General features: G+C 46.9%; 1 protein-coding gene across 1 annotated transcript; it reads left to right on the forward strand.

Annotated features, from left to right (window-relative positions):
- The first annotated feature begins 267 nt into the window (after nucleotides 1–267).
- LOC136522942 (LRR receptor-like serine/threonine-protein kinase EFR) lies at nucleotides 268–3,524 on the forward strand. Its single transcript, XM_066516737.1, has 3 exons — nucleotides 268–3,092; nucleotides 3,203–3,329; nucleotides 3,397–3,524. Exons 1-3 carry the CDS (start codon nucleotides 275–277, stop codon nucleotides 3,479–3,481), a joined length of 3,030 nt encoding a protein of 1,009 aa, XP_066372834.1. The 5' UTR covers nucleotides 268–274; the 3' UTR covers nucleotides 3,482–3,524.
- Nucleotides 3,525–10,097: the final 6,573 nt, after the last annotated feature.

Here is a 10,097-nt window from a genome sequence, read left to right on the forward strand (position 1 = left end):
GTACCGTTTTCATCCCTACTTATAACTGGCCAGGGAGGTAAAACGAACGGTTTTAAAAGTTCAGAAAGATGCTTTACCTAGTTTTAGAGTTCAGAGAGGAAAAGTAAACTTTCACATAAGTTGAGGTAACGTGTACTTGTTCCTTAATTATAACTCGATCAACTCTGGTCTTCCGCAGCCCACAGAGGCTAGAACGCCGTGCACCATGGCCCTCTCCCTCTTCCTCCACGCCATGGCTCTGTGGCTCCTCGTCTCAGTAGCAGGAGCCCCGGGCATGTCAAGCGACATGGAGGCACTGCTCGCGTTCAAAGCTCAGGTCACCGACCCGCTAGGCGTTCTGCGCGGCAACTGGACGGCCAACACGTCCCTCTGCAGCTGGGTGGGCGTGTCGTGCGGCCGGCGCCACCCGGAGCGCGCCGTCATCCTCGCCCTACCCGGCATGCACCTCCAGGGCACCATCTCCCTCGCGGTTGGGAACCTCTCCTTCCTTGCCCTTGTCAACCTCAGCGACGCCGGCCTCACTGGCCCCGTCCCGGCTAGCCTCGGCCAGCTGACTCGCTTAAGACAGCTTGATCTCTCGGACAACCGTCTGTCAGGTAATATCCCCCCCACACTTGGCAACATCAGTAGGCTTGAATCCCTTGATCTTTCTAGAAACAACATAACAGGAGGGATTCCCCGTGAGCTGCAAAATCTGCGCAACCTCCAGCGCATGAGTTTGCGGCACAATGAACTGAGCGGTCCTATACCAGAGAGCCTGTTCAATAACACCACTCAACTGCACTATCTGAACCTGATCTACAACAGCTTGTCAGGAGCCATCCCTGAGAGCATCGCCTTCTTGCCCAAGCTCACGGTCCTTGGCTTGGGGGATAACATGCTCTCTGGTCCCATGCCTCCTGCCATGTTCAACATGTCCATGCTCCAATATCTGACCACTGCCGTGAACAATCTGTCCGGAACCATCCCTGGCAATGAGAGCTTTAGTCTCCCCGTGCTGAAATATATCTCCATATCTAGGAACGGCTTCTCTGGGCCGATTCCTGCAGGGCTTGAAAAAAGCCAGTACCTCAGCACACTCTCCTTGTCTTACAATTACTTCAGTGGTACGGTACCTGCATGGATAGGATCACTAAGGCAGCTTGATACAATTGCGTTAGGTATTAATCCTCTTGTGGGTAATATCCCAGTAGAACTGAGTAATATCACAGGATTGCGTATGTTGGACTTCAGTGATTGTATGCTTGAGGGGGATATACCGTCAGAGTTGGGGAGATTGACGAACCTCCAGTGGTTAAATCTAGGAATCAATCGCTTCACTGGCCAAATCCCTGCATCCCTTGGCAACATGTCAATCATGACCGTGATAGACATGTCAGAAAATAATTTGACTGGAACGGTCCCGATGACAATGGGGAACATGAGGAATCTCCAATACTTTGTCATTGCAGGGAACTTGCTAGATGGCAATCTTGACTATCTGAGGGCTCTATGCGAATGCAGGAGTCTCCAGCGCCTTACAATATGCACAAATTCCTTCACTGGACACCTCCCAGCATGTCTGGGAAATCTCACCGCACTGCAGTTTTTCTTTGCCTATGAGAACCAAATAGCCGGAGGTATGCCTACCACATTGACAAATTTAAGCAACCTCTTTGTGATAGATATCCACCAAAACCAGATAACTGGCACTATCCCAATATCTCTGACAAATATGAAGAACCTCCAGAAGCTTGATGCATCTGTAAACAGAATGTTTGGCAGCATACCAACAGACATTGGTAGGCTAAGTAGCCTACAACAACTGAGCCTCGATAGCAACAACTTCTCTGGCCAAATACCAGACAGTGTAGGCAATCTAAGCCAGCAACTGCGAACCTTCACTCTATCACTCAACATGCTCTCATCAACAATACCAGAAAGTTTATGGAGCAATAAGAATCTTCTACAGCTAGACCTTTCCCACAATTCTTTTGACGGACATCTGTCAGTTGATGTTGGAAGTTTAACGGCGATCATCCTAATGAATCTTTCAGACAACCATTTGTCAGGTAGCTTGCCGGTTTCCCTTGGACAGCTCCAAGAACTAGCTCTCCTCAATCTTTCAAACAACGCATTTCAAGATGTAGTTCCAGACACATTTGGCAAGTTGATCAGCCTTAATGCCCTTGACCTCTCCTACAACAACCTGTCTGGTCCCATCCCCAGATCCCTGGCTAATCTAACCTACCTCACCATCTTAAACCTTTCTTTCAACAAATTTAATGGCCGGATACCAGATGGTGGGATCTTCTCAAACATAACACTTCAATCTTTGATGGGAAACACTGCACTTTGTGGGCTTCCACGTCTGGGATTTCTGCCCTGCCCAAATAACAACCAAAAGTCCCGCTCATCAAAATCGTGGCTACTGAAATTTCTGCTCCCACTAGCTTTGGCTTTTGGAACAATAGCTATTTGCTTGTACTTAAAGATCAGAACAAGCAGTAAGAAACAAGACGAACCATTGGTCTCAGCAAGAGAGGCATTGAACTACAGATTAATCTCTTACCATGAGCTTGTTCGAGCCACCGGTAATTTTAGTGATGACAATCTCATCGGATCTGGAAGCTTTGGCAAAGTCTTTAGAGGTCAGCTTGACGATGGGTCGGTAGCTGCAATAAAAGTCCTCGACATGCAACATGAAGGAGCATCAAAGAGCTTTGACATTGAGTGCCGTGCACTTCGCATGGCTAGGCACCGGAATCTAGTGAAGATACTTAGCACCTGCTCCAACCTTGATTTTAAAGCACTAGTCCTCCAGTACATGCCAAATGGAAGCTTGGAGAGGTGGCTGTCATCCAGTGGTAACCAACCCTTGGATCTTCTACAGAGATTGGATATCATACTAGACATAGCAATGGCAATGGTTTATCTGCACCACGAGCACTTTGAGGTAGTCTTGCACTGTGATTTAAAGCCTAGCAATGTGTTGCTGGATCAAGACATGGTTGCACATGTCGCTGACTTTGGCATTGCAAGATTACTCCTTGGCGATGGAAACTCCATGGTTTCAGCAAGCATGCCCGGAACAATTGGCTATATGGCACCAGGTAACAGAGATGACTGCTTTATTACCATCTTTATTTTTGTGTTTTGGCATTGCTTATTATAATCACAAACTGGTCATCTTACGACCGTTCCAAAATCCAAATTGAAACAGAATATGGCTTGACGGGGAATGCATCACGTAAGAGTGATGTTTTCAGCTATGGGATCATGCTTCTGGAGATCTTCACAGGGAAGGGGCCCACGGATCCCATGTTCAATGGAGAACGCACCCTGCGAGGGTGGGTTAGTGATGCACTACCTTCAGAACTCCTTGCTGTTGTTGATAAAAACTTACTGCAATTTCAGAAAACAAATGATGGTTTTCATGGTGCGGATACCAATACCTCTTGCGAGTCCTCCAAGAGACAATACTGCTGCCTCGGTTCAATAATGGAGGTTGGTTTATTATGCTCGAGTCACTTGCCTGATGAAAGAACAAACATGGCAGATGTGGTTGTAAAGTTAAACAAAATCAAGGATGAGTACTTAAACACTAGTATTGATGCTTAGATTATATGGCATATAAGTGTCAGCAAGAAACTTTAAATCATTACTATGCTCAAGTCACTTACCTTTTATCTGTCGTTATCAAATAGAGGAAGCTATGTATTTTAATGTTATTTGTCATTACCGGTTTCTTTTTTGTGGTCTCTACAAATCAGCTAGCTAGAGCCGGCGGTGAACACCGCCACCCCCCCCCCCCCCCCCCCCCCCCCCCTCCCTACCATCACCGCCGGCCCATAAATGGACAGCTGCTGATACCAATTTCCAGGGCAGTTGTTTTTAATGTTTCCGGTATTTGTTGCCTATTTTCTAATGCAATTAATTTTAGATCTTTCTTATTCTCATAGCCCTCAATTTAGTACAGCTATTTGTCTCGATTTGTCATAGAAGTTAAAAAATTACTAGCAGAACAACTTTCAGTAACCAATTGCAATACTCAGGAAACTAGAAGATTTGGGCACAGTATCTTGAAGCTAAGAAAATTTCATTACCAAGAAGCCTATGCCAAGTTGCCAACTACTGACCCAAAAGGTGCTTCATGAAAACGCAAATCAATTTTAGAACGCAAATCAATACAGGTGTGCTGTGCCACAGTAAGATTCATGTGACTATTAAGCTAAATCACCAAATAGAAAAATACCAAAGCTACTTTACAAGCCAAAGAACAGAGACGAAACCTACAGCAACAACTTATGTGTATCTGACGAAACCAAATACACAGTACCCAAATCGGCCGTCAGAGCGCCGAACACAAGGCTCCGACGAATCAGCGTGGGTTATGGGTGGCGTAGGGAGTGGGTGTGGGAGATGGATTGCGCTTGCCAAGTCGCGGCCATGGCATCTCACATTTGCCGAGTGAGGCATAGGGAGGAGAGCACGAGTCGAGCAGCTGGGAGGAGCTCCGCACCGTGGGCTGGCGCGCCCGCACCGCCAACGTCAGCTTCCGCCGCCGCGGGCTTTCGCTCCATGCACGCACCATCAACTGTGCAAGAACTGTGTTCAGCACCACGACGGCATGTCCACCTTTGCCTGCACAAGAGAATACACAAAGAAAAGGATAGTTCAACACACAGGTAATTCTGTGAACAGAAAATATCATACTCAAAACCTATATGTGATCCCCTCTATGACAATATGCCATATATTGTCAAACCAGGCAACCTTACAAAGTATAGCTAAGCAAGACAAGATTGTAGCTTTGCTCACATACAGGTCAATCAACAAAATAACCATGTCCTTTGTGTAGTTAAAGAGGTGAACTTTTTCATCCTGTGGTGAATAAAATGAATATTGACAGTGAAGATGAAGCATGGCACATTAAGCAGCAGCATCCAGATCAAAATCTGACTGCTTAAATGGAAATAGAAAAGTGGGATGCACAACACTCATGTTGCTTTCCCCTTGATTAAGCAATCCATGAAAAATGCTATGAAACATCAATAACTCCTAGCTTCTCTATCATATATTTAACAGAGTCGGGTCCATTAATCAAAACGCTATGAAACATCAATAACTATTGTTTCGTCTAAGCAAATGAATAATTTGCTAGATAATGCATCTCTAAATTCTCACGCGGGACTGAATGGGTAAGAAACATACTTCCACCCTTTCTTTGTAGAGCACACAATCACAACAGGATAAACCTTTCCTCGTCCAATCTGCCAATACAAGACACAGCCCTGTGAGTGCAGAAAAAGTTGTCATTCACTTGCCATTGGAATAAAGTAGCATGGTATAAACTGCGTTTCACATAATTCAGAAATTTCAAACGGGGACAAATGATGTTATTTTTCTCATTGCTTGTACAGTCGGTTTCAACCATATGATTAAGTCCACTTTTGGCCCCTCAACTATAGGATTCATCTAATTTTAACCCTCAACTACAAAACCGTCTAGTGGTGATACCCCAATTGTCAAAACCGTTCACTTTTAGCACCTGGGTGCGGGCAGGGCTGTTTTGTCATACGTAGAGCGGTTTTGACCATGCCTCGCTGGCATTGACCGCTACATAGGCCCTCTTTCCTCCCATTCCTGTGCGCGTGAAGGAGGCAACCGAGGACGCAATGCGGGAGCAGGGCGGCGACGCGAGCAGGCTACGGTGGCGGCGCACGAGTAGCACAGCAACGCGACGCTCGAGCAGGCTGCCGCAGTGCGTGAGCAGGCGGCGGCAACGGTTCGCGAGCAGGGCGGTGGCACTCGAGCATGTTGCGGCGGCGGCGCCCGAGCAACACGGCAGCGTGCGAGCAAGCTACGGCGGCCGCCTCCTCCCTACGCCCCTACCGAGCTCGCCACGACAGAGCAGCCGTCTGCCCTCTGCCGCTGCGACTGCGCACACCGTGGACAGAGCAGCCGCACGGGCCGCGGCAATAATGTCGCCCGCGCTAAGCCTCCTCTATGCGGCTCTGCTGCCCCTGCACCTCTCCCTCACCCTCCGGTCACTTCAGCCACCGCAACAGTAGAAATTGGGGGTTGAGCTCCACCGAACGGTAGAGTCTAATAAAATACCACTAATAGACTCGACGAGACTTGATATAGCTCGTGCTCACCTCGCCTGAACCTATACCGCAGCCGTTCAGCCGGTGACGCGGTCATGTCCGCCGCGGAGCGACGTCGACCTCGCTGCCCGCACGTGGCCAGCCTTTAACCAACACCCTCCGCCTCAACCGTAGGCACTGCTAGCACCAGAGTAAGACGTGGATGCTCCCACTCAATCTCTACCACTCCCTCACTGTCTAGGCTTGCCGGAACAGTCGCGGCGCCGTAGTAGTTCGCCGGCGGCATGGTCAGAGCGCTAGAGTTCGTCGTTTAACTTCTAACCGCCGCCCAGGGTTTCGCTTTGGTCCATATATGCTCGTAGACTCGTTAGCTTGGCCAGCGCATCGCTCTTTTGCCCGGCGTAACCGCGCCTTTTCCGGTGGGCGCCGCACCGGCGAGCGTGGGGGGGGGGGGGGCCAGGGGTCTCCTCAGCTCCTCCCTGCCGCTATCGTGGCTGCAGGGCTGCCAGCACGTGTGGTCAGCAGGCCACGCCCCGCCTTCGGCCGAGCCGCGGCCGGCCCTAGGACCGCGCGGGCCAGCGCTGCTCGCCGGTAGGCCTCCTCCACCGCCATGGTTGTGCGTGCACGTGTAGGAGCGGCTTGGCCGCGCGCCTTCGCTGTCCTCCCTCTCGAAATCTGCGGTGGCCTTCAAGCCTACGGCTGGCTGCCCCCGCGGCCGGAGCCCGCAGCCAGATCTTCCTGGCTGAGGCGCCTGCGTCCTGCAGCCCTGCGCGGCTTCGTTGGGAAGGGAGGTGATGAGTGGGCGACGTGTGGGCCCCATGCCACAAAGATGGAGGTTGGCATCCTACGTGGCGGTCAACACCAGCGTGGCGTGGTCAACCCCGCTCCACGTAGGACAAAACAGCCATGTCCGCGTCCAGGTGCTAAAAGTGAACGGTTTTGACAGTTGGGGTATCACCGCTAGACGGTTTTGTAGTTGAGGGTTAAAATTAGACGAACCCTATAGTTGAGGGGCCAAAAGTGGACTTAATCCTTAAAAATATATGAAAAACATAATTTTAGTGATCTGTACAGGATGACATGAACATTTATTTGGGCAGAGAAGTGTAATATTCAGATATATGTGTATAAAACATGATCAATTTCTATTTCTTTGCTGCCTTCGTTTATTAGTGATTGCACAGATACATTCATAAAAACATGGAAAATCAATCCGTTAGTGGAATAGAATTGAAATTGAAAAGATCCGGGAGGGACTGAGCCTCACATTCGGTGTTGCTCGTCCAGCTAGGGGCTTACGGCCGTCCGGAAGGGATGCTTCCTTCGGTGCTGCTTGTCCAGGCGTCGGGCACGAGCGGCCACGGGGAAGAGGGGCGGCTCACGGGGGGCCGGGGGGAGGGTGGCGTGCGGGGGCGGGAGCCGAGATGCGGGCGGGGCGGGCGTGTGCGGGCGAGGACGGGTGGCGCGCGGGCGGCCGGGGGGAGAAGGGGCACATGGAGGAGGGGGGGGGGGGGGCACGGGCAAGGTGGCGGCAGAGGGGGAGGAGTTGAGCTGAGGGCATGCGCGAAGAGAGCGAAGCAAAAAAAATTGGGATCGTGTTGCTGTCCGACCAGGTGGCGAGGGGCATCCCGCCGACCCAGTGATCATCTCGTTGCGAAATCCAGGCACGTACATGACTGCGATCGTGTTTTTATGCATGTATAAGGCTGTCTCCAGCAGATTTAAAAAAAAACCGTCTCTAACAGTAGACCTATCAGAAGTCACAAACTCAAAATGAGTTTCCAACGTGATACCTATAACTTTCCAGAGTCCCTATATGGAAGACATATTTTGGATGTTAGAAGAAGTATAATTCAAATATGAGTATCATCTCTCTTGGAGACCTATTTGCAGAAAGGGTTATGTTCTAAGTTTTGTTGTTGAAAAAGACAAAAAATAAATATTAAACCATTTGACTGTAGCTAGTCAGACATGAAATGAATCATATATTTTGAATAATTATTGTTGGAAACAGTGTAAGGGACCGCGATATCCCGCGACCCCGTCGCGCCTAAAACGCGCGACCCCCTCTGCGGCTGACAGAACACCGCCTCTCCGGCCGCGCCCAGCGTTTGAACACGACTGCGCTGATGCTCCAGCTCTCTTTGGACGCTTTCCAAAAAACAAACATTTTTCTAAAAAGGCTATAACTCTTGAACGGTGTTTTGGTTTTCAATTCTGTTTTCACTGGTACATTCTACGTGACAAGACAAACGAAACTAGATCTCACTTGGCTATGTTTCAACGATTTTTTTAATAACAATTTGTGTGTAAAAATATGTTAGAAGATTTATGAAAAAAGTTGCTACCATATAATACTAAACTTGCCACTCCAAAAAATAATCTAAAGTTTTTACATGGTGTGCACATATTGTTACAATGGGAATATAAGCGGACCAAAATAAGATAAGCTGTAACTTGGAAGGACAAATTATTAAAATAAACATTGCATAAGCTGCTAATTAGGGTGACAAATTATTATAAACACATTAAAAAAACAGGAAACCTAACTTGCTGTCAACTAGGGGCATTTATTGAAAAATGAGGTTAGCGGCACAAAACAAGACAAGCTGCAACCTGAGAACAAATTATTAGAATAAGTATTGCATAAGCTACCAACTAGAGAAGCAAGTTATTTATAACCCATTATATAAGCAAGGAAACATGACTAGCTGACAAAATGGAGGGACATTTATTAAAAAGACAAGAGTGGCAACTTATGTATGCAATGGCTATCCTTTTATGACAACTTATACATTGTAGGTGGAGCAACTAATATGCATGATTTAGGAAGGCATTCGAACCTAAAAGAAAATATTAAAAAACTTGAATGAAAACTGAAACTAAGAAAACCCTGAAAAAATACTGAAAATTGAAAATACAGGCATCAAAATAAATAGCCATAAATTTGGAATGATTTGAATTGCCTGCAGCATTCCATTTCGTCCTTGAAGTTGACATCCATAAAGAACATTGCTTAATACTTAAAAAAACTGAATTGGAGCAAGTTATATTTTGAGCAAGTGGTAATATATCCTGAAATGACAAATTTTGAAACTGAAACTAAACTGGAAAGGAAACTGAACAGAACTGAGACTGAAACTGAACTGGTAGGTACTCATTATGCATTGCATCCTCTAATTGGAAGGCACAACCACAGCACCAACTCTGTCGTGGGGGATGAGTGTAACACCCCGGTGTTACGATCCTATTTAGCGCCACGATTTAGGCCTAAGTAAAACTTTCGAAATGAGTTTCTCGAATTTTTGATTTAAAACATGCGTGAAGCGATAAGCGAATCTTGTGTGACTTAGTTTCGCGGACTCAAGTAAACGCTCAAGTTAAATCACGCCGGGCATAGAAATAATTAAGAATGTCGAGCGGCAATTCGAGCAAATCAATAGCAAACGGTTCGTTCTATTAGATTAAGCATGAGAACAACGTCTATGAATAAAATAAAACCCATTCATAAATAGAACGATATACATATATATATATATATATATATAGCTTTTGAATCAATTTAAATGTGAGTTTACAAAATGATTGCTGTGCCTAGACGTTGTAAATTGACTAAAGCAGTAAACTGTTATAATATATATATATATATGCATATATGTGTGTGTATATATATATACACACCCGTTACGACAATGGCTCTAAATCAAAATACGTGCATGCATGCTATCGATTGTCTCATTTGATTATTTGTTCACACACACGCACATATATTTATATATATACACGTATACATATATACATATATATATATATATATATACACACATATGGGGGCGAAGTTGACTTCACTGTGTGCCGCGTTGTGTGTTGCCTGCCTGTCCGTCTTTGCGTACTCTGAATCATGATGGGGCGTTTCTCTGCTGCGGCTGCCTCTGCCCGTTCGGTCCTTGTTGTCTCCAATTGTTTTTTTTCCAGGCCGTGCCACTAATGTGTCTGCGTTCAGTCACG

This window comes from Miscanthus floridulus, chromosome 18, assembly GCF_019320115.1.
Source record: "Miscanthus floridulus cultivar M001 chromosome 18, ASM1932011v1, whole genome shotgun sequence".
In the NCBI taxonomy this organism is placed as follows: domain Eukaryota; kingdom Viridiplantae; phylum Streptophyta; class Magnoliopsida; order Poales; family Poaceae; genus Miscanthus; species Miscanthus floridulus.